The following is a 25,015-nucleotide window of genomic DNA, read 5'->3' as shown; positions in this document are numbered from 1 at the left end:
GACTCTCAAGGAGAGGGTTTCATTTTTTGTGGGAGACAAGATCAGAATGCTAATCGTGGAAGGATATAGGAACGAAATCCTTACAGTAAATCTAAGGGTAGATTGAAGTTTTCAAACAGAGGTAAAACTTGTAACTTTTGTAAGAAGAAATGACACATTAAATATGAGTGTTATAAGCTATAGAACAAGATCAAAAGAGGGGCTGCGGATCATAAGGGAAAATAACCAGAAAATTCTGGTGAAGCTGATATTGTAGAATACTATAGCGATGGTGAACATCTATTTGCTTCAGTCAACAATTCTAAAGTGAGCAAGAAGTGGATCCTTGATTTGGGCTGCACCTTCCAAATGAGTCCCAATCAGGATTTTACAACTTATGAAACAGTGTCTGAAGGTGTTGTTTTGATAGGAAATAATGCTTCGTGTAAAATTGTAGGCGTTAGAACGATTAAAGTTAATATGTTTGACAGAGTTGTTAGAACACTTAGTGACGTGTGACATGTTCCAGAGTTGAAGAGAAATTTAATTTTGTTGAGTACTCTTGATTCAAAAGGGTATAGATACACAAATGAAAGTGGGGTTTTGAAGATTTCCAAAGGTTCTCTCATTGTGATGAAAGGGTGGAGAAAGACTACCAAGTTATATGTTTTGCAGGGTATTACTGTTACTAGTGATGTAGTTGTCGCTACCTCTTTCTTGTCAGATGATAATATTACTAAACTTTGGCATATGCATCTAGGGCATATAAGTGAGAATGGCATGGAAGAATTGAGAAAAAGAGGACTTCTTGATGGGCAAGGAATTTACAAACTGAAGTTCTGTGAGCATTTCCTTTTTAGGAAGCAAAAGAGAGTTTGATTCACCAGAGGAATCCATAACATGAAGGGAATGTTAGAGTATATTCATTTTGATCTGTGGGGACCATCAAGAGTGCCTTCGAGAGGTAGAGCTAATTATATGCTAACTTTTATTGATGATTTTTCCAGAAAAGTTTGGGCTTTATTCCTGAAGCAGAAAAGTGATATGTTTTTCACGTTTAAGTCTTGGAAAACTATGATTAAAAAACAGACGGGAGAACAAATAAAATATCTCCCCACAGACAATGGCTTAGAGTTTTGTTCTGATAAGTTTAATAAACTGTGCAAGTCAGAAGGGATTGTGAGACACTTGACAATTCGTCATACTTCATAGTAAAACGGCGTTGCAGAATGAATGAACAGAACCATCATGGAGAAGGTTCGATGTATGTTGTCAAATGCCAATTTACCAAAGTCGTTTTGGGCTGAAGCAACCTCTACTGCATTTTTTTGATTAACCAATCTCTATCCGTTGCCATTGAAAAAAAGACTCCACAAAAGGTATGGTCTGGTAATCCTGCTGACTATTCTGATCTAAAAATCTTTTGGTGTCTTGCATATGTTCATGTTAATAATGGAAAATTGGAACCAAGATCCATTAAATGTGTTTTTCTTGGTTATAAAGCTGGTGTAAAAGGGTATAAGTTATGGTGTCCTGAAAATAGAAAAGTTGTGATTAGCAGAGATGTTGTTTTTGATGAAACTACTATGCTACCTAACTTATCTCTTAAAGACTTTTCCAATAAAGAAAATCAAAAGAAGGTGGAACATTAGATTAATCCAAAATCTACAACAGAGTCGACTCCTCAAGCTAGTACAAAAATTCAGAATAGAGTTGCTTCTTCACCACAATACTTTATTACAAAAATCGAACTAGAAGAGAAATTAAACCTCCAAAGAAGTATGTCGAGGCTGATCTAGTTGCTTATGCTTTAAATGTGGCTAAAGATATAGATGCAAACCAAGAGCCATCTAATTATTCTGAGGCGATTAGCTGTGAAGACTCATAAAAGTGGATGTTTTCTATGCAAGAGGAGATGGAATCACTCCACAAAAATAAAACATGGGATCTTGTGAAACTTCCTAAAGGTAAAAATGTTGTTCGTTGTAAATGGGTGTTTAAAAAGAAAGAAGGGACTTTAGGAGTTGAAGAACCTAGATATAAAGTAAGGCTTATTGCAAAGAGTTACAATCAAATTCCAAGAGTGGACTTTACAGATGTGTTCTCCCCAGTTGTGAAGTATAGATTGATTTGAGCTTTGCTTAGTATTGTGGCCATGTATGATTTGGAGTTTGAGCAGTTAGATGTAAAAACTTCATTTTTGCATGGAGAACTTGAGGAGGATATTTACATGCAACAACCAGAGGGTTTTACAGTCTCAGAAAAAGAGAACTATGTTTGATTGCTAAAAAAGTCCTTTTACAGTTTGAAACAGTCACCAAGATAGTGGTACAAGAGGTTTGATTCCTTTATGACTTCTCATGATTTCAAAAGAAGTAGCTTTGACAGTTGTGTTTACTTTAAGAAAAATAGTGATGGTTTTTTTGTGTATCTACTCATTTATGTTGATGACATATTGATAGCAGCGAAAGATAAATGAGAGATAAGAAAGGTCAAAGCCCAACTAAGTGAAGAATTTGAGACGAAAGATTTGGGACCAGTAAAGAGGATACTTGGTATGGAGATTCTCAGAGATAGAAAAGCAAGTAAATTGTACCTAAGTCAGAATGGGTACATTAAGAAAGTTCTTTCCAGGTTTAATATGCAGAGTGTTAAGCCTGTTAGTACTCATTTAGCAGCCCATTTCAAACTTTCATTGGCTTTGTCTCCACACTTTGATGATGAGATTGAGAACATGCCACATGTTCTATACTCTAGTGCAGTAGGATCTCTCATGTAGCTATGGTTTATTCACGTCTAATTTATCATATGCAGTCAGTGCAGTTAGCAGATACATGGCGAATCCCGAAAAAGAACATTGGAAAGTAGTTTGATGGATTTTAAGATACTTACGAGGTATAACTTATGTTTGCTTACAGTTTGGAAGAACTAGAGATAGAGCCATTGGGTATGTTGATGCTGATTTGGTGGAGACCTTAATAGAAGAAAATCTTTTACAGGTTATGTCTTTACGATCGGAGGTTGTGCAATAAGTTGGAAAGCCACTTTGCAAACTACAGTTGCTTTGTCTACCACTGAAGTTGAGTACATGGCGATTACTGAGGCTTGTAAAGAAGTTATTTGGTTGAATGGACTCTTTATTGAACTCAATAAAGACCTTTAAATTAGTACAGTATTTTGTGACAGTCAGAGTGTCATCTTCCTTACAAAAGATAAAATGTTTCATGAGAGAACAAAACACATTGATGTTCGGTATCATTTTGTTCGTGATATTATTGCTCGTGGTGATATTGTTGTGAGCAAAATTAGTACTCATGAAAATCCTACAGATATGATGACTAAGTCACTTCCTATAACTAAGTTTGAGCATTGCTTAGACTTGGTTGGTGTTCATTGTTAAAGTTAAACCCTTAAGGGGTTTTATGGAAGAGGTGGAGAACTTGTTCGTTAAGAGTTTGCGATGAAGAACTTGTTCATTAAGAATTCGTGTCAAAGTGGATATTGTTAAAGTTGAGTGACCCGAATCCTTATTTAAATAAAATACTGTGGTAAAATAAAATAAAAGTAAATCCATACATAACTATACTTATTTTATTTTATTTTAGAATAAGGTTTTTTAAACCTTATTAAACTCCATCTAATTGATATTGATTAGAATAAGGTGTTTCAATCTTACTACACTCTTATTAGAACATGGTTTTACAAGCCTATAAATAGACATAGTCTATTCCTCTTGTAATCATTCGAATTCGACATAGTAAATTTTCTTCTCCTTTGCATATGGTTTTTTCCCGAAAGGGTTTCCACGTAAAATATGTGTGTTCTTTATTTTTTATTTCTCTTTTTTTTATGATATATTGTCATTACCGACATTCTATTTTTTTTACAAGGGTCGACATTCAAGAAGTGTAAATTGTGTTAGGTCTGTAGAGTTTGATTTTTATATGGTTAAAAATCGTAAAAATAATATTAAAATATGGAAATCTTACAAATATTTTTATAATAATGAAAAATAAAAGAAAATGAATTAGATATTTCACTATATTGAAATAGTTGGCAAAGTGATCAATTAGTTTCTCTTTGAAAAACTATGTCAATAAGAGTAAGTCTTTTGTAAAGTTTGAGAGTATGAGAAGATTTTGGATGAGAAGAAAAGAAGGATGAGTGCGTTTTTATAGAGTGGAAATCGACAACCATAAGAGTTGATTTCCACTATATTCAATAAAGTTGGTTGTGCCAACAACAAAATAAATATGTTGATCAAACATTCACTCTTAAAATCGACATCCATGGGCGTCAAGATATTATTAAGGATGGTAATGGATCAAGGCGATGGCAAAAGTTGCTAAATCCATTACCGCCTCACAGTTTGTATTCTCTACCCCATCATCCACCTCTGTGTAATATTGAAAACCACTACCACTTTCGTGGATGTTGGATTCATCCATCTACGCTCCATTGTTCGCCCTGCTTCAATTTAATTTTTGCTAGTTATTTTTAATAATTTTAATATTTTAAAAGCAATTAAATATTTAAACATAAAACTTGTGATTTTTTTATAACACATTTTATATTTTTAATAATTTTAAATATATATGGGTAAAATAATAATTTAATTTAATGGAGCGGGGACAAGTAATTTTTTTTTGAATTGTTATGATTTATTTATAATTTTTTTAGATTTTAGATATTTTTATTTTTTATATTTTTAAAATTATTCATTGGCATGACATAAAATAAATAGTGTCATGTTAGCTTGAAAGAACACGTGGACTATCATGTTCATATTGGTTGTCACACCAAAGTCGTTAAAAGGATTTATGTTTTAGTTAGCATTTCTGTTAAAAAGAACAATTTGACTCTTTTTTAAAAGCTGGGGCTAAATTTAGCTAAGAAAGAATAATGATCAAATTGATAAATTTAAACGTTGAAAACTAAATTTGATATTATGCCAAAATTATTTTATATAATCACTTTTAATAGATATTTTAATTTTTCAGTATCAAATTAAAAGATTTTTCTATAATTTTTTTTTCAAAAAGGTAATCTTAAAAATTCTTGAGATTAAGGCCATTCGAATGAGCGTTTATCTCCAGTGAATTGCGTTTAGTTTAATTTTTGTCTCTCACTATAATATCGTGATAAACATCATTATTTTTACACTAATAATAAATAAACAGCTTGATTATCTAAAAAGAGCCTAAGTGGGAAAAAGAAAAACTCAGGTGAGTGATCATGTGCAATTACATCAAGGTGGAAGAAAAAAAACAAAAAATTCAAATTTATCTAAAACATCTGGTTTTTAAATTATTTGATAGGACTCATGGGGCAATTATTTAAATTTTGATTTTCTCTTTCCTTTTGCCCCTACGCGTTGTCAAAGTCATCCCAACTTGCCTTTCTACGCTGCTTTCCGCTGCAACTTTCTTTCATATCGCTTTCATCAAAATAAATACTGCCAAAATTCATTAAAATTCTCTTTCACAATATTCAAAGCATTTTAGACCTTATTTTTGATAGAAGAATCTGTATTCACATTCCTTTTCCTTCTAGATATATTCAAGAACTCATATATATTTCTTTGTTTCTAAAGCTACTACTTGACAAACTTCATTCTATCAGCACAAATAGATCATCGAGGGTTTTCATCAAAGTGAATCTGAAGTTTGAGGAAATTAAGGAAAACATGGCAGGGGGAAGTGGAGGAAGAACTCTGGAGGAAACACCCACATGGGCTGTTGCTGTTGTTTGTTTTGCTTTGGTTTTGATTTCAATCATCATTGAACACATTCTCCATATGATTGGAAAGGTATGATTTTTTATTTCAACCTCATTTTTGGGGCCTTGTAATGGCTGTTTAATCTCCAAATCTCATACTTGTTTTAATGTTTTTGCAGTGGTTGAAGAACAAGCATAAACGAGCACTTTATGAAGCACTGGAAAAGATTAAATCAGGTAAAACATTTTAACCCGATTTAATGAATGAATTTGAAAGGTCAATAATCCATTAGACAAAGAAGTGATATATATATATATATATATATATATATATATATATTATGGGTATTCTTTTTTGCAGAGCTTATGCTGCTGGGATTTATATCCTTACTTCTAACAGTAGGACAAGGTTTAATATCAGATATATGCATATCGAAGGAAATTGCAGCTACTTGGCATCCATGCAATAAGAAACAAGAAGAGAAATTGAATGAATCTGATGATCAAGATAAAACAGATACGGAGCATCGACGGAGACTTCTCACTGTCTCGAACTCGGGTGTAGTTTTCCGGCGTTCATTGGCGGGACCTTCAGTGGACAAATGTGCAGATCAGGTATGACCCCAGCTAATTTATGTATGTAATAATATTCTCAAGTTGCTTTTCTTTTATGACTCAGAATTGGTAAAACGTTCATTTTCACACCATCTAATTACAATAAAGTTTATGAGAAAAAACTAAAAAAATTGAATAAATTGTCATTTCAAATGATTTGTTATTATCGGACTGCATAAAATGGGAAAAATTTGAGGCCCCATTGATGCATCAAATAATCAATGATTTGTAAATAAATCATTAATGCTGCAGGGTAAAGTGCCGTTTGTTTCATCGGGAGGAATCCACCAACTTCACCTTTTCATATTTGTGCTAGCTCTTTTTCATGTCCTTTACTGTGTTCTTACATTGGCATTGGGGAGAGCTAAGGTACTAATTTCTTAATATTCCTCCTTTCTAGTTTACAAAACATGAAATAACTCTCTTCTTTTTTTCTTTTCTTTTCTTTTTGTAGATGAAAAGGTGGAAGAGATGGGAAAAGGAAACAGGAACAATCGAATATCAGTTCTCACATGGTTAGTGCAGACTATATATTATTTTTGGTGTAGTTTACTGAAAACGTGGTCCATTATTTTATTATCTTCCAACATTTTATATATTTTACTTTATTGACTTCATGTTTAATTATATGTTTACATAAAAGAAAAATTCTTATTAGAGGGAATTAAGTTTTAAAATGATGATTTTTTTTTAGAAATTAAAATAAATAAATAAATAAAATTGATTTGGTGACAGATCCGGAGCGGTTCAGATTTGCAAGGGAAACGTCATTTGGACGGAGGCATCTTAGCTTTTGGACCAAAAACCCCATTCTTATGCGGATTGTAACCAAATTTCACCCTCTCTTCTCCTTTTACTTTATAGTCTTTTCCTTTTACAACAATAAAATTAACAATACGCATTGCATGCTAAAGCCTTACTGCAAAGGTTTACATATTATTCTATTTATAAGCATATTTTTAAATAATATTAAATATCATATTTGAATAAGTTTTCATTTTTTTATTTGTAAAATTACCCATATTAAAGATTGCCCAAATTGTATTTAAAAAAAAAAAACTATGTAGAACATTAAGGTTGCCAAACTGCCTTTTATAGACAAAGGACCACAGAATGCCCAAATTTACAACACTTTTGACTTTTTATATTTGATTTTCCCACGTTTTCTTTCTAAACCTGACTCATACTTAATTAAAAAAAAAATTGTTTCATTTATATTCTTAGTATAATATATTTAATAAACAAAATAATACAGCAATGGGTTAAAAAACACATGGGATTGTTTTTATTTATTTGCAGGTGTGTTTCTTTAGACAGTTTGTTAGGTCAGTCCCTAAAGTTGATTACTTGACTCTCCGACATGGATTTATTATGGTAATTATTTGATTTTTATTTATTTTTTAAATTCATTAATTAAAGTAATTATATATATATGTAATGTTTTAAATTTTATTTTTCAGGCACACTTGGCACCCCATAGCGAAACCAAATTCGATTTTCAAAAATATATTAATAGATCATTGGAAGAAGATTTCAATGTTGTTGTGGGCATTAGGTAAGTAATTAATTTCATCATTCCTTTCTCTGTTTTAGTTAATTAATTTCTCTCTATAAATCCATTGTTTATCTCTCTTCTTTTTCCATCAATTTTGCAGCCCTCCAATATGGTTTTTTGCTGTACTCTTCCTACTCCTTAACACTCATGGTGAGTCAATTATGTCTACTATTTTTTTCCATTCTATTTTATAGACTGAAATAGTAATTAAATTTTATTTTACTTATTATGATACAGGATGGTATTCTTATCTATGGCTGCCATTTATCCCATTGGTTGTAAGCATGCTACTTAATTAATTTATGTGTTGAATCCCATTTTGTTTAAATATAAGAGGAATAAATTAAGGGAACATGCAGATCATACTGCTAGTGGGCACAAAGTTACAAGTGATAATAACAAAGATGGGGCTAAGAATTCAAGAGAGAGGGGAAGTAGTAAAAGGAGTGCCAGTGGTTGAGCCCAGCGATGACCTTTTCTGGTTCAACCGCCCCCGCCTCATTCTCTATCTTATCAATTTCGTTCTTTTCCAGGTTCTTTTCTTAATCAACTATTTCTTTCTTCATTATTATGGAAGGCTCTATAAATTATCTTCTGCTTACATTTTCTTTTTTAATTTAAATTTTGTAGAATGCTTTTCAGCTTGCATTCTTTGCATGTACTTGGGTAAATTTCTTCACCATTTTTCCTTGATAACTTGCTTGGATTATTTTGTGTGTGTGTGTGTTTTTTTTTTCTTTTCTAATGGAGTTTATGGTTGTAAAATACAGTATGAATTTGGATTAAAGTCTTGCTTCCATGAGCATGTGGAAGATGTCGTCATCAGAATTTCAATGGGGTAAAAAACTCAATTTCTACATTCAAATTTTCATATTTATAATTTCTTTTGGTACATTGTTCTATTTTATATTTAAAATAATAGCTTTCACGTTCTAATAATTTTATTCTAACTTGGTTATACATAGGGTTCTAGTTCAAATTCTTTGCAGCTACGTCACACTACCTCTTTACGCCCTTGTTACACAGGTAAGTCGAAAAGCATATATGTATATTTATATTTCAATATTCCAAGTCATATATTTTAATTAATTAAAATTTTTGGTATGATCAGATGGGTTCGAACATGAAACCAACCATATTCAATGAAAGGGTAGCGACAGCTTTAAGGAATTGGCACCACACGGCTAAAAAACACATCAAACATAACAAGGGCTCAATCACCCCATTTTCAAGCAGGCCGAACACCCCATCTCACCACATCTCTCCGGTTCATCTCCTTAGAAACTACCGGAGCGAAGTCGACAGTCTCCATACTTCTCCTAGGAGATCCAACTTTGATATCGAGCTTTCAGACACGGATTCTTTGTCCCCGTCCCCCCCTAATTACACCGAAGGTTCCTCCACTTCTCACCACCATGTTAATATGGTGGATCAAGTTCAAGTAGATTACATCGATAATGACATAAATGAACTGAACTTTAATGAACGACGTGAACTCACGCAACATGAAATTAACATCGAGTTGAAAGATTTTTCATTTGATAGAAGGACAACTAGTATATGAATATATATATATATATATATATATATATGAGTTTTAAATTAGGTGAATAACATTTACAATGATAAGATGGTTAATGGCACAACAATTAATTGGCCAAAGGGCAAAATTAAGCCATTTGATTATTTTGGATCATCTTGTTTACCGAAATATTCTTCTTCTTTTTTTCGTTTCCACTCTTTGCCATAAAATGAGGCTTCAAGAACAAATTAGTTTTCATTATTTTTTGTATAATTTGTTTCTGTACAGTGTACTTCAACACTTTTAGTTATTGACATCTGATATAAATATATAAACCATGTTATCCTTTTTCTTCTTATGGAATTTTAACTTCAATACCTATGTTGATCCTAAATATAAAAAAATTATATATTTATATTAATAAGATAATTATTGTCGAAACCATTTTTTTAAAAAACGGGGATCGACTTTATGTATTGGAAATGGAAACGAAAATTGGGGGTCGCCACCGATCTTTATTGGGTGTGATCAGATCACCCTTGTTTTAATAAAACATTTTAGTTCACTAAAACGAAATTTTCGGTCTACGAAACTTGAGAAAATGGGTTCGGGAGTCGGTTACGTGCGAGGAAGGGTTAGCACCCTCGTCACACCCAAAATTGGTACCTAATCGATTAATTAACGTCTTAATGTCGAAATTTGAAAAGATTCTAAAATAAATTTTAAAATGCGATCCCCTTTTATGAATGCTTGGATAACTCGAAGTGGATATTAAGATTCTCTTGTTCCGAAGAAATAAAATATCACATCCAACATGTAGGACACGACATTTCAAACCTTCGATGCCAAAATCATTTCATGATTTCCAAAACTCATGCAATGAAATTTTAAAAAGGATATTTGGTTATTCGGTCAAACGATAAATCGAAACCCAGCACGTAGGGCATGATTTCTCGAAATTTCCAAACCCGAAATATTACCTTGTTTCAAATTTTTACGATCCCTTTTTATGAATGTTTGTTTTACAAAAATATTTGAATAAATCGAAGCGGATACTAAAGACCTTCTTGTCTCGAAGTAAATAAATACCACATCCAATACGTTAGGACACGACATTTTAAAACCTCGAGAATAAGCTTGTCTTTTGATTTTCGAAATTCATGCATTTTAATTTTGAAAGGTTATTTGTCATTTGGGTTAAACGAGAAAAATCGAAACTTAGTAAGTTAGGGCACGATTTCTCGAACTTCCCAAAATACGAAATATTGCCTTATTTTGGAAATCTTTTAGAAGGAACAATTATAAAAACAGACTTGAAATACATTTATTTCGTTTATTTGAGAAAATGAAATGTTCAATTTTAAGCAAAAAAAAATCATGATATAATATGCGAAATGAAGAACAAAATAACAAATATGCTAAATATGCATGGTTTACATATTATACAAATTATAGATAATAATATAAAGAAGCCAATACATAAATCAAAACACACCTAACAATAATACACCATCCAACATTTCTAAGTAAAGCTTAATATAAAAATAATCTATTTAAATGGTAATGAACAATGTTAAAACCAATAATGTAAAGAAAGATAAATTGGAAATCGAGAATATAAAAACATTTTAAAAGTAACTTATATGTATATAAACAAATGATACATGCAAAATTTGAAATCATTTATAAAAATAAATAAGACATAAAATATAAAGTTCAACCTATAGGTGAATTTTAAAATAAGCATTATAAGGGAAATTTAAAGTTGGTGCTTTACAAAATAATTTAAAACCAAGATTTAATATATATATATATATATATATATATATAATATAAAGTATGTACATAAAAATTAAAATATATGTTCATATGAAAGTTTTAAAACAAATTCTATACATATTAAAAATTTTAACATAAATTATATGAATATAGCGGTATAAAAATCTACAAAAGGATATATATGAATAATTTATATAATATGAAGTCAATAGTCACACAAAGTAATTTGAAACGAGGTTTATTAATCAATAATTAATCATACACATAAAGGAAATACTTAATGTAAATAATACATATATAAAGATACTAATGGATGAGAGTATAAAAAAAACAAAATATATAGTAGATAAGATATTTGACAAGAATGAATTATACATATAAATGGATTTAAAAGATAATATAAATATCGTGAAATTAATAACATTCATAGAATAAAATCGATTTTGATATAAACTATATATATATGTGTTAATTAATATATAAGAGTAATTAAATTTAATATCATACAAAACATTTAAAGCAATATGATAATAAATAAGGTCTTAAAATAATAACTATAACAAAAATAATAATAATAATAATAAATGCAGTTAAAATACCAAGTTGAAATGAGGTAAAAATGATTAAGAGTAATTTAAAATATATATTTAAATAATTTTTTAAAAGAAATGAATACTAAGAAAATAAAAAAATAAAAGAATTACATATTGAAATGAAAGAAAAACTTAATTGGAACAAAATCAAACTTAAAGGGATAAATAATAAATAAAATAAACCATTGGGACTAAAATAAGGACTAAAATGTAGTACGCGCCAGTGTGTGGGGACCAAAACTGGAAATATTTCATATCCCAAAACGCTGTGCTTAAACGTGGATTAAATTGCAATAACGCCCAAATCTTAGGGAAAAAATTAAAAGAAAGAAAATGCGAACAGGGCCCAATCTAATGTTAGTGCGAAAGGGGGAGGACCAACACGCAAATATCCCCTCCCCGCTGAAACACGCGGATCCCATGGGCAATCAGGTCGGGTCGCGGGTTTGGCGCCTAAACGGCGCCGTTTAGCCTCCAGAACCATGGCACAAAAACGGTGACTTTTTATATACAGTATATAATTTTTTTTTTAAAAACTGCATTTGGCCTTTGATTTTTTCTTCTCAATAGCAAAATACTCCCTTTTGCTCTTCTAGGGTTTTGACCTCAAGCAAAACACGCCGTCGCCAGACCACCACCATATCAGGAGACCGGTAACGCGCGAAAGGCTCCCGTTTCAGACGAAGAACCCGATCAACGAAGGCTAAACACCAAGGTAAGTACCCCTTTTCTTTTTATTTATTTCTTTTAAAATAGATTTGAAACCAAAAATAAGAAAAAAGATCGAAAGAAAAAAAAAAGAAAAGAGCATAGAATCCAAAAACAACCTTTTTTTTTGTTTTTGCTTTTGATTTCTCGTATGCGTGTGAAAATACCATCTTTTTTGTCTTCCAAGAATCCCCCAAATACAATCGGTTCCCCCTATTTATTTTGCTACCCTCTTCTATTTGTTGCTTGCTATTTTCTTTCTTTACTTTGCTTGTCTCTCTGCTATTTTCCTGTTTCGTTTGCTGGTCTAGGCAAAAGTGATGGAACGGGGTTGGTGCAAGGATGAGCAGAGGGGTCAGGCTTCGAGGCCAGGCGTGGGCGGTGCACTCGAGGCACGTGGGGAAGCAGCGCGGCGCAAAGAGGGGCTCAAAAACCCTAGGGTCTCTGAGTTGGTTTAAGGTCTTGGGCCTATTGGGTCGACAGAAGCTGGGTTTGTTTATTATTGTTTGGGCTTGTTAGGCCCGGGCAAATTTGGGCCCGTACAATTATATTTGACACTCACCTCTTTATTTAAGTTACTTTTATGCAAGATTAGAAGTGTAATACAACCAACTTTGAATCCAAACAAATTATTCACTCAATTATTTAATTCGTTCTATTTAGACATCTAATTATTAATTTTTTTCATTTTACTCATTTAATTTTTGAAATTAAATATTTTAGTCATTTTTATTAATTGCCTAACAGTAGTCTAACTTGGTATTTGTTTTATTGGCCTAATAACAAACTAGCCCTTCAATGTTTACACATTCTATCAATTTAATCCTAAATCTAAAAATTCAATAAATTTAACCTTCAATGTTTACCAATTTTACCATTTTAGTTCTAATTACCAAAACTATAAAACATATTTAAAAAATCTTTAAAATATTTTTATATTTATTCAAAATTTATATTTACTTTTTCATCAACCATGTTCTTTTTCTCATCAACCAAACATATAAAAAACCCAACAATTAAAGTGTTTTTTTTAATTCGATCTCTCTTGATTTAGTTCCCTTTTTCTCTTGTTACATTGTTTGTCTCAAATGTCTAATTAAAAAACAAAAAAAAACTCAAAATTAACAAATTCATAAACCTAGAAAAGTGGTTGGGTTGATAACACCAACCTCAATTACCTTACTCTTTGCTGCAAAGATAATACAGTTTTAGGCTTTGGTGTTCTCATATATTTATTATTTTTAGCTCAAGTACTGGAGAGAGAATGTAGGTCAGGCCCATTGCATTTGATATCTCCAACTTGGTTAATTTAATGAAAGAAAGAACAAAATGGAAGATACTATTGAAAGTCATTTTGGTACAAAAATTTGAAAATATTTTATATTTATTTTAAAAAATTTAAAATTTAAAATTTAAAATTTAAAATTTAAAATTAATAATTACTTTTAAAATTTTTAAGATTTTTAAATATATTTTATAATTTTTATAATTAAGACTAAAATGACAAATCATGTAAACATTGAGGGCTAAAGTTGTTGAATTTTCTAGATTTAAGATCAAATTGATAGAATGTATAAATATTGGAGGGATAAATTTGGTATTAAGTCAATTCTGTTAGGCAATTAATGGAAAAGTGACTAAAATATTTAATTTTGAAAAGTTGAGTGACTAAAATGAAAAAATAATAGTTGAATGACCAAATAGAATAAATTAAATAGTTGAGTGACTATTCTTATACTTTAGCCTATAAAATATATTAAAATAAAAGTTAAAATTACTCACAAGTCCTTTAAAATGAATATTACAATTTTCAAATCCGACTCAACCAACAACTCAAGCTTAATTTAATTATTATAAAATTAAATTCAAAAGAATCTTAAAATCCAACTAAAACGTCTTAAAACATCAATATCTCATTCATACTCGTACACAAGATCGACGCATAATCTTTAGATTTATGCAATAAGTTTTGCATTATTGATTTTATAGTATTCTTTTTTCTTGTTTTCTTATAAATCTTATCACCATCCTCGTAGTTAAAAGGAATAAATAATATAATTTTTGGACCATAAACTTAATAATTAGATCAATTTTTATATTTATATGTTTTTTATCTATTTGGGTGTTTGAACTTAAAAAATATAAAAATTTGATGACGTCGCACTTTGAGATTGTGCCACTTTATTACTTAGAAATAAAAAAATTTATATAAATTTTCAAGTGATTACATGGTACCGTTTTAGAGAGTCACATACAGTGTTCTAATAACCAAACAAGTGGTTGAACTGGTTAGACTGTTGATTCCCGATTCAATCGGTTTGATTGGTTCAATTGCTAGACCAACAATAACTAAATAAATAATTAAAACTCATAAAAATTTTAAAAATAAAAAATATATTAAAATGATTCAACCTGTTTAACTATTGGTTTTTGTGCTAGTTTTTTTTTTTTATCGTTTTTGAGCAGTTTTCAATTCAATCAATTCAACCCTTTTGTTTGGACCAATCTACCAGTCAATTCTTGGTTCAATCAATCTGACAAACCAATCTAGTCATGTTTTAGGAACAGTGAGCACATCTAGGGGTGTAAATGAGACATTGGTGCTAACAAGCTACTCAAGTTTGACTCGAAAAAAATTGAACTTGATTCTGTAATTATTGAGCCTAGCTCTAGCGAGCTATCAGTCGAGTCGAATTCAAGCTTAGTAATACTTGACTCAAATTGCTTGCAAGCCTTATCGATCTTTTCATATTTTTATATTATTAAATTATGTTATTACCCCTATGATAAAGAATGAGATGGATAAATGCGGAAGCAGATCGTAAAGTTTATCAAAGTTGTGGATTTGACTTAGGATTCTAAACGTTCGGAAAGAAACTTGGATATTGACACAACCTAAAATAAAATCGAATCCAGGTTAGATAAAATAATTAAAATAAATAACTAAAGTAAAATAATAAATGAAATATTAGAATAATAAGGAAGCAAATAAATAAGATAAATGGAAAAGATAGAACGTGGCGTGTAGAAGTCCTAAGAAGCCTTGGAAACACGAAGAATCTACAACCCCCTTCAAGCAACTCTAATTTTCCCTCCAAGAAAGAAAAATTGGCAAAAAAAAGTTTGAAGATGATCCCCACAGTTTGAAAAAATTGTTAAAACTTTTCTAAAAGAAACTCAAGAAAAATTCTTTAAAAAAAAAACTCAAAGAGAATTTATAAACTCAAAAGAGAAGTTGAATAATAATGAATTGAATGAATTGTGTACAATGCAAAGGCCTATATATAGGCTAGCTAAATAATCTAAATAAAACTCTTAAGTATACTAGAACTCTAATTTAATCTTAACAAGTAGTTTTAAACTAAACTTTCAAGTTAACATTAAAACTCCTAATAACTTAAAATAATTAATAATTATAAAAATTCGAAGAAAATAATAGGAGTTGATAAATACAATATTGAGCTCATAGATAACAAAAATTAAGCTTAAAACTCAAACTCAATATGATTTAAACTCGAATTAAAAGCGCAAAATTCGTAATTCCCCTCAAAATCTCGTTCAGAAATTTTACTTGCATAGTCCTCACTAAAACGGTTATAACTTGAGCTCCCAAACTCAAATTTGAGTGAGTCAAAATGCGTTTCAAAGCTAAGATCTTAGCTCAAAAATGCTAGGAACCCATGTAGCACCCCAAACCCGGCCCAGAAGTTATGGCCGGATCCGGCATGCCACATCAAAAACGTTAAAAAAAATTCCATTCTAAGTCCAGAAAATTGTACTTGATGTTCAAAAGATTAATTCATTAAGGGTTAAAGTGAATGGAAGCTGTGCACCGTAGGAAATCGAAAAAAGGTGGTGAGTCCATCGGATCGCTATACCAAGCTCCTTCGGATCCAATCCTAGACATGCATACCGCCATTTCCACACCTTAACGTCATGGATATTTCTAGGAAACCGATTTGATTAAGTCATTTTTAGGAAAAGTGATTAATTTTGGAAAATACTTTCATTGCGGAAGCTTTGCTTGTTGTCGTGTTATTTTGCAATCAATTGTTGTTTTTTCTTTTTAAAACGCTCCCTAAAGCTATCCAATTTCAACAGTTAAAATAAGTAATACCTATCTTAGTAATACATATTAAAACCATCAAAAATAATTAAGCGGCCTTATTACATTTAAAAACCCAAAACTTCGAACGTAGATAAAAGGATGTCTAGTTCACCAGAAGAAAATCAAACTTTCAGAACGGGTGGCCACTCCGAATTCCCTCACAGCTCCAAGCACACTATGGTTGGGGATTACCTGCGTGGATGAAAATAAAAAGGGTGAGTTTGGGGAAACTCAGTGTGTAAATTAACCCAACCATAGCCTATATCAGCTCAAACCACGAAATAGAATAAGTTGGCCTTAGCCTGCAATGCAATCTGAATAAAGCCCATAGGCCCATAATGTAACGTAATGATATTACATGTTTATGCAGAAACCCAACCATATCCAACCGTATACACCCCCGTACCAACCTTACACCGTGTGGGGAGACAACTCGACCCACCCAACCGCTACACACCACAGAATTTGCAGCATGGCTGCCAGAATAGATAATGTGACAGAGTCACCAGATACAGATAATCGTGGCAAAGCCACCAGAACAGATATATGTGGTATAGCCACCAGAACGCTTCCTCCATAATATAACCCATGTCCCTATGCAACAGATATATAATCATGGCATACATCATACAGAATCAGATCGCTATGCTTTTCAGTCAAAATTAACCCTACGGGTATAACGATAATTTTGCACCTAGGGGTATAACAGTAATTTTCCATACATAGGGGTATTATAGTAATTTAGCTACTTTCAGGGTTTTCATGCATACCCTAACTATTTACGTACTATCGAACACTTACACAAGATACTTACGAATTGGGCCCGTTGGCCCATGAACTCGATCTTTGGCCCATTAAGCCCAAATTATCAAAATGTACTGAAATCGCGCATCTGCAGTTTATTACTTTAGATTACCAAATATACAAACCCAACTATCTTACGAGCATTCAGACTTTTTCGCAAATTTCCAAAATACCGACTTTTCGGCATTTCGCTTTTCGCTTTTGCCAATCTAGTCTATGAGAGGGTGTCATTACACACCTATTTATGACGATATATTGACGAGATCCACACACGAACCGCCTACAATTGGATTACTAACACGTTAATCTAACTATTCAAATACAAACTACGATTAACCCCTTACAATATTCGCCAACCACACCTACAGATCATAGTAAGCTTATAAGAAATCAATAAGCAACTCATTAACAAATTTTTGTCAATGTTTACCACATAATCATAATTTCACTGCAAGCTGTCTTCCTGAGCAACAGTCACTAAATCATTTATAACTGGAGCTACGAAACTCCAAATCAAGTTCCGTTAATTTTCCTAAAAATAGACTCATATATCTTCTATCCATAAAATTTTCAGAATTTTGGTTTAGCCAATCAATACCAGAATTTTCTCAAAGTTTCCCATGTTTCACTGTTTGACTAATCTGACCACCCTTCATTACGAATCAAATTTCTCATTGTACAGAATTCAAAATATGTTCTTGTTTATTTCATTAGAAACTAGACTCAATAAGCTTTAATTACATAATTTATTCAGCTTCTAATTCTTCTCCCACAATTTATGGTGATTTTCCAAAGTCACGTTACTGCTGCTGTCCCAAGCAGATTTATTACCAAATCACTCTTTCACACATACCTTGCATGCATGTTATTTAAACATGTATATCACCAATCAATCATCACATATCTATGATTTTACTTAAGTATAATCTCCATTTCATCATTTTAAAGCACAACATGTTAGCTGATTTTTCCTTTAACATCTAAGGCACATGCATGCTCATTTGTTTGGCTCAACTTCACCTATCTTCCATTTTTCATCAAAAGAACATGAAACAACAACCATTTCCTTCATTTTAATTCATGACTAAATGCTCACAACACAACTAAAAATCAAAATATACTTCAAGAGTTAAGGTAGAATCAAGAAGAACTCATGAACCTCAAAATAGAAGCAAGGTACCAAGAACTTACCTTCAATTTTCCTCCTCCTAATGACCGAATACTCAAGAGCTTTCTCCTCTCCTTTCTCTTCTCTAACTTCAGCTATGATGAACAAAGATGGACAAAACTTTGTTCTTTTCACCCCTTTTTCTTTTAATAAAACTTCATATTTCATCCATTTAATTCTTAAATACAAAAGACATGAAATTCTTATCATGAAACATTTACCTAACCCATTATCATGGAACATTTACCTAACCTATTATCATTGAACATTTACCTAACCTATTATCAATTTGTATCAATTTGTACCATAAATTATGGATATCAAGTGTACATTTTGTCTACAACAACATGATGGCTGGCCACTTCATGTAAAATGGGAGGTTTGTCATGCAAATCCTCCTATTTTGCACTCCTATTTATTTGGCCACTTCAATTTAGCCTATAGCATTTTCAAACATTTTCACATAGGTCCTATTTCATAATTTCACCCCCTTTTTCTTATGGAACAAAAATTAACTAAAATTGTCGGGTTCTATCTTAAGTTTGGGCTTTCTAGAGGCCCACTAATATAATTAAACCTATGCCAACATTCACAGGATTCCCGAAAATTGGGGCGTTACAACCCATCTAAAAAGTTGTCTCAAGTCTGCTGATTTCCCAAGCTTGAAAATTGGCAATTTTGGTGATTAAAATTTAATAAATTTCACCACATTCGTGCATGTATCACCCTGATATATATATATATATATATATATATATACATATCATTAAATCTAAGTCTAAATATTGAGCTGAGCTTGAGCTTGAGCTCGAGTTCGAGTTCAAGCTTGAGTACAAAAATTAGTAAATGAGCTTAATCAAGCTTGAACTCAAGTAACTTCATTATATCTTGAGTCAAGCTCAAACTTAAAAATAGATGTTCAACCAAGCTTGAGTCAAGTATCGAGCTCTGAATTTTGAAAGCTTGAGCTTGGCAGTATTTGACTCGGCTTGATTACACCCCTAGTTTCCAAAATGAATCTAGTCTCTAAATTCAGATACTAATGTGAATTAAAAAAATAGATATTAAAGTATACTTAGGTTCCTTTTGTTATTTGTGCTGATTAGTGGTGGGTTTTATCTAAAAGTGAAGCAGCGTTGGTTATAAAAGTTTCTTTTGATTCATATGCTTGAAATTTTATGCCTTTATTTGTTTCTTTATTTTAATTCTTTTTTCTGGGCTTGGGATTAATTTTATGCCTTTTGGTTATACAAGTTGAAGTGAATTACAAGTATATTTTTCCTGTAATGATATAATTCTATCGATTCAGGGCAATGAAAATGTAATCTGGTGCCACGTTTTGTTTGTAAATGTGATTGATTCTTGTGCTTGTTGTTTTTGTAAATGATGCACCTTTTCAGTTTTCCCCAGAACATGAGCTGCATGTCTCACACTCTATTCCCTCTCTTCTATGGCACTGGTCGAACACTTGATTGAAATGAAACATTGTAAGTTGGTGAGACAAGCGACCAATATATTAGGAACCATGACCCTTATCACTTCGAATAGTCTTTCACTCGTCTCGTAATTTTTTTCTTTGTAGTCTAGAAAAAGGGATTGGCTTATCTTGTACATGGAATTAACAGTTAATACCTTGATAGGCCACTTTGAAGGGCTATCCATTAGACACAGATTCGCATTGTTCTTCTTAAATTCCATGAATATGTTCTTTGCTGAATCAGAAAATACTTCTAGTATTTCCTTTGTGCTTTTTCCTTGGAGGGACAATTTACGAAGGTCCACATTTAGCCACCAATGATACAGCTCAACAGAAAACCAGACAATATTCGCAGCCTTCCTATTGTTTACCATCATTTCTATAAGAAGTAGTCACCTTTATAGTACCTTCCTTCCTGTTGTCATTCGTGTCCCAGTCATCCAAGATTTAAATGAAAATGCAGCATGTTTTTGAACATTTAAATGAAGGACTTGTGATATTCTCGACATATATATATTAGTCAGATAGATTTTAGTTTTAACATCATCCCAAGCTCAGTATGAGAACTATTTTGAGGGGTTTTGAGCTTGTATTTATTTATCTTTCCTTGATATAATTTGAATGATAGCTTTATATATATGCACTTTATAATATAATTACCTTCATGCTTGTTAATTGTTAAACCATAAAAAATCACTACCACCGTTCTCTTATCTTGATCTTTCTTGAACTTGCATTCCTTCTATCACCGTCTACAGTTTGAAAATTGTATTTACGGATCAACATCACAAGGAAAAGGCTATCTACTTTTCACATGTCGTAAATAAATAATTAAAAAAGAAGAGAAGTATGACATGCGACGTGTCTTTCGAGGTAGTAGTTCCCATCTGAAAATGTCACTTGTTAAGGGTTGAAAGCTAGGGTCTCTAAGCCCAACCTCTTTCCCTGGGGAAGAACCTATTTCTTTTGACATCTCAAGAAAGAAGGCATCAGAGAATAAGCCAGAGTGACATACACAAGCTTACATACAGTGTACTTAAGCAACTTGACTCTTCTATATTGTTTCTGGGTAACTTTTTTTTTAACCAGTTTCTGGGTAATTTCAACTCGTTACTGAGCTCTGTCTTTTATTTCTTGTCCCCTCATACAGGCATTGCTGAAGGTGCTTTTCTGCTTTATATCATATTTGTTTTCATTTTGCTTAACTCTTGACCAAATAATATATGATTTGTCTTAAGTTTTGTTCTTTTTTTATTGTCAACCTCCCTGTCCCTCAATTCCGTGCTTAATAATGTTACGATTAATCACAAGTGCATATAGATCCAATGTAAACTGGATAAAGGATATGGAACATATATTTAAATTATGAATTAATAATTTATTATTAATTATCTATGCACTATCAATGAATCAAATAAATAATATATATTTAATTTTTTAAGTTCGTGTCGTTGGGTTTTCATCTTGTATGCTATTAGCGTACAAAATTTAGGTATCTTCTTTTATTATACTATTATGCAATGCAAAGAAATATGCATCCAAATGTATTAATAGTATGGTAAAGATATTGAATAATCTGTGTAAGATGGTAAAATATCGATTCATATATTATATATAGCTATATACATAATTAGATTTATGATCATACATATAAATATGTAGTGTTTATACATGAGTGAAATTCTAAGTTAGTGTAAGAAACAGCACATGGCTTTTGCTTGCCTTTTAGTTGTTGCTTGTATACAAATAGTACATGGTACTTGTCCCCTCGTCCCCCGCTGTCACCCTGGTATCCAAGTTTATATCACTGTAGACCACTAGTATTGACTGCAATCCCTTTATGTATATCTTGATCTAGACGTATATGCAAATCCACCTGTAAAAAAAAATGTAATGTGTATATCTTGCTCAAAAAGATAGTTTAATACAAACCATGCATTTAAAAGAGCAAGCTCAAATAAAACAAAAATTCAAGTTTATATCTTTGAAACCATCAATTACCAATTTAGTATGTATGCCAAGAAAATCAGATATCTTTATGAGCTACTAGTGTATCAGATATCAGTTTTCATATATGTATGTTTGCACTTTAATCATGGTAACTTTATTCATATATGCGATCTTATGAAAAGCTTGAATCTTTTTTGTGGTGATCAAATATTTGTGTGGCACTATTTTATATAGATGGATCGTAATCAAGATCAAAATGCAATTTTCGGAGTCGTGGCTTCAGTTTTAGCTTTTGGGACTCTTTGGATTAAAAAATTAAAAACTAGAAAAGAAATTGCTTTCACCCTCGTGTGAATTGAGATTATGAAAGAGAAAATTATATTAATAGTATTTTATATAGTGGTAACCAGCATTGCATTGATGTGATAAGGATGAGACTGATTGCTTTTTTTTAATTTGTGTGATATTCTTAGTAGGAATAATTTGTTACAATCAACTAAATCTGTGAATATTAGGGAGCAAGTAGTTATATTTTTACATATAATTAGTCATAATGTAAGGTTTTGAGTGATTGGATCTAGATATTATAGATCAATTGAGACAATTCATTGTTACTTTAGGGTTGTATTTAGAGCTATTTTGAAATTGTATAAACTAGTTATTAGATTACTTGATGAGTCAACTCCTAGTGAAATCAGAAACAATCCAATGTTTTATCCTTATTTTAAAGATTGTATTGGAGCATTAGATGGAACTCATGTTTGTGCATCCATTCCACTTAGCATTCAAGGGTTGTATTTAGAGCTATTTTGAAATTGTATAAGCTAGTTATTAGATTACCTAATAAGTCAACTCCTAGTGAAATCAGAAACAATCCAAGGTTTTATCTTTATTTTAAAGATTGTATTGGAGCATTAGATGGATCTCATATTCGTGCATTTGTTCCACTTAGCATTCAAGGAAGATTTCGTAGCCGTAAAAGGGGGGAGGGCCAACACAAAATGTATTGGCTGCCATTACATTTGATTTGAAATTTTCCTATGTTCTAGCTAGTTGGGAATGTAGTGCGCATGATTCTCATATTTTAAGTGATGCATTTTCACGCCCAAGAGGATTAAGAATTCTGGAAAGTAAGAATTATCATTAAATACTGAATAGTTCTAGTAAGCTCATAATTTATTAGTAATAATTCTGTTTTTTAAAATTGTAGGTAAATATTATCTTGCTGATGCAGGATATGGCATCCGAAATAGATATATTACCCCATATCGTGGTGTCCGATATCATTTAAAAGAGTTTAGTGTTTAGGGGCCTGAAAATGCGAAGGAACTCTTTAATCTTCGTCATTCATCATTGCGAATCACTATTGAACGTATTTTTGGGATTTTGAAGAGATGGTTTCGTGTATTAGATGCTGAACCATTTTGGAATTTTCATACTCAAGTAGATATAGTTTTGGCTTATTGTATCATTAATAATCATATAATGGGAGTTGATCCTAGTGATTTACTTAATCAAAGATTATACAAGGAGCTTGGGTCTAATTTGATTATACCAACTCTTACGAAGCGAGAAGAAAGAGATGAAGCAAGAGAATGGTCTGCTAAGAGAGACGAAATTGCACAAACTATATGGACTAATTATATGGCTAGAAATATTAGGTAGGTTTAGGTCTTAGGGTTATTGTTTCTATGTTATGTATGTTTAGTTTGTTGGATTTTGAAATTATTATGTCTTGAATTTGTTAGATATTGAGTTTATTATGTTTTAAGCTTGTTGGAAATTGAAATGATTGACAATGACAATTATTAATGTAGAATGGGTAAGGGCAACAAAGAATGGACCTCCAAGCAATTCAGGTGGACAAAATCGATGGAACATCTTTTTCTTGAAATTCTAGCAGAGGAGGCCGAGAAAGGAAATAAGCCTTCTAACACTTTCAAACTAGATTCTATTAATTGAGTTGCCGTAGCTATTTCTAAAAAATTTCAAGTCCAATGCGATGCGAAGCATGTGGAAAATCATTTGAGGACTGTAAAAAACAAATGGCAGATTATATACACAATTCGGACTGAAAGTGGTTTTGGATAGGATGATAACATGAAAATGATCACATGTGATAGAGCGACATATGATGCAGCAGTAATGGTAATATATGTATATATATGTTAAGTATACTTCAATTGTTTTTTACTTGTTATTCTAATTGTGTATAGTATCCAACATACACACAAGAAGTGTGAACCATTTTTGAATAAAAGCATTGATCATTATGATGAAATGGCTTTGGTTGTTGACAAAGATATGGCAACAGGGAGTTTTGCCAAAACATTTGCTGACATAGATTTGGATGATGGTAACCAAGATTTAGTGCCTATAGACTACGGCAATGAAGAGACTGAAGAGGTAAGAAAAAAAGTATCTTCATCTGGCAAATCCAAACATAAAAGAAAAAATGCTCAAGAAAGTGTCGTTGATGAACAAATTAAATTTTTGAGTGAACAACTTAGCAAAATTGCTAATGCTTTGGAACAATTTAATACGGATAAGACACCACATCTTTACGAAAAAGTGATGTCGATGGAGGTAGAAGGATTTGATGACGACTTCTTGTGCAGTGTGTTTGATTATCTTGTGAGTCAATGAATCCGAGGCCAAAGCTTTTTTAGTTAAAAGTAAGAAGTATTGAAAAATTTGGCTTCAAAAATTTTCTCAAGGTTGAAGATATTGATTCTTTAATGTGGTGTAATATTAGTTATGCACTTAGACAATGTTGTTATCATGTTGTGTACTATTAATTATGCATTAGGGTAATATTATTAATTTCTAGTATTAATTGTGGTTTGGAAGCTAATTTATAATTATTCAATCTTTGTTTTTAATTTTTTATAACACAATTAGAAATAATTTATTTGCTTTGGTTGTTTTCAATTTATAACAATTAATATTCTAGCTTAATAATTGAGTATTATTATATATTTAATTTGATTTATTTATTTATAAATAAATCATTGCAATATATGTAAAAATAATTTAAAA

The 25,015-nt window shown here is 31.4% G+C and overlaps 1 protein-coding gene and 2 long non-coding RNA genes across 7 annotated transcripts; 2 read left to right on the top strand and 1 right to left on the bottom strand.

Annotated features, from left to right (window-relative positions):
- The first annotated feature begins 5,310 nt into the window (after positions 1 to 5,310).
- Positions 5,311 to 9,740, top strand: LOC108462301 (MLO-like protein 6). 4 transcript variants are annotated; one of them, XM_053031072.1, is made up of 15 exons: positions 5,311 to 5,788; positions 5,877 to 5,934; positions 6,119 to 6,312; positions 6,565 to 6,681; positions 6,767 to 6,827; positions 7,048 to 7,136; positions 7,612 to 7,686; positions 7,773 to 7,867; positions 7,968 to 8,017; positions 8,105 to 8,145; positions 8,227 to 8,400; positions 8,498 to 8,533; positions 8,638 to 8,705; positions 8,833 to 8,893; positions 8,979 to 9,740. In XM_053031072.1, the coding sequence occupies exons 1-15, from the start codon at positions 5,666 to 5,668 to the stop codon at positions 9,429 to 9,431; spliced, it is 1,695 nt and encodes a 564-aa protein (XP_052887032.1). In that variant the 5' UTR covers positions 5,311 to 5,665; the 3' UTR covers positions 9,432 to 9,740. The 4 variants fall into 4 exon arrangements, with proteins under 4 accessions (XP_052887032.1, XP_017617836.1, XP_017617785.1 ...); XM_017762347.2 differs by having other exon boundaries at positions 5,326 to 5,788; positions 6,059 to 6,312; positions 8,105 to 8,142; XM_017762296.2 differs by having other exon boundaries at positions 5,326 to 5,788; positions 6,059 to 6,312.
- Positions 9,741 to 12,305: 2,565 nt separating this feature from the next.
- LOC128295174 (uncharacterized) lies at positions 12,306 to 13,135 on the top strand. Its single transcript, XR_008285505.1, has 2 exons — positions 12,306 to 12,476; positions 12,781 to 13,135. It is a non-coding gene; the product is annotated as an uncharacterized LOC128295174 (long non-coding RNA).
- Positions 13,136 to 16,504: 3,369 nt separating this feature from the next.
- LOC128295115 (uncharacterized) lies at positions 16,505 to 18,722 on the bottom strand. 2 transcript variants are annotated; one of them, XR_008285429.1, is made up of 2 exons: positions 18,573 to 18,722; positions 16,505 to 17,661 (listed from the first exon to the last, which is right to left on the bottom strand). It is a non-coding gene; the product is annotated as an uncharacterized LOC128295115 (long non-coding RNA). The 2 variants fall into 2 exon arrangements; XR_008285428.1 differs by having other exon boundaries at positions 16,505 to 16,769.
- Between the last annotated feature and the right edge of the window lie 6,293 nt (positions 18,723 to 25,015).

This window comes from Gossypium arboreum, chromosome 7, assembly GCF_025698485.1.
Source record: "Gossypium arboreum isolate Shixiya-1 chromosome 7, ASM2569848v2, whole genome shotgun sequence".
Taxonomy (NCBI): domain Eukaryota; kingdom Viridiplantae; phylum Streptophyta; class Magnoliopsida; order Malvales; family Malvaceae; genus Gossypium; species Gossypium arboreum.
This window is presented reverse-complemented; position numbering and strand designations above follow the sequence as displayed.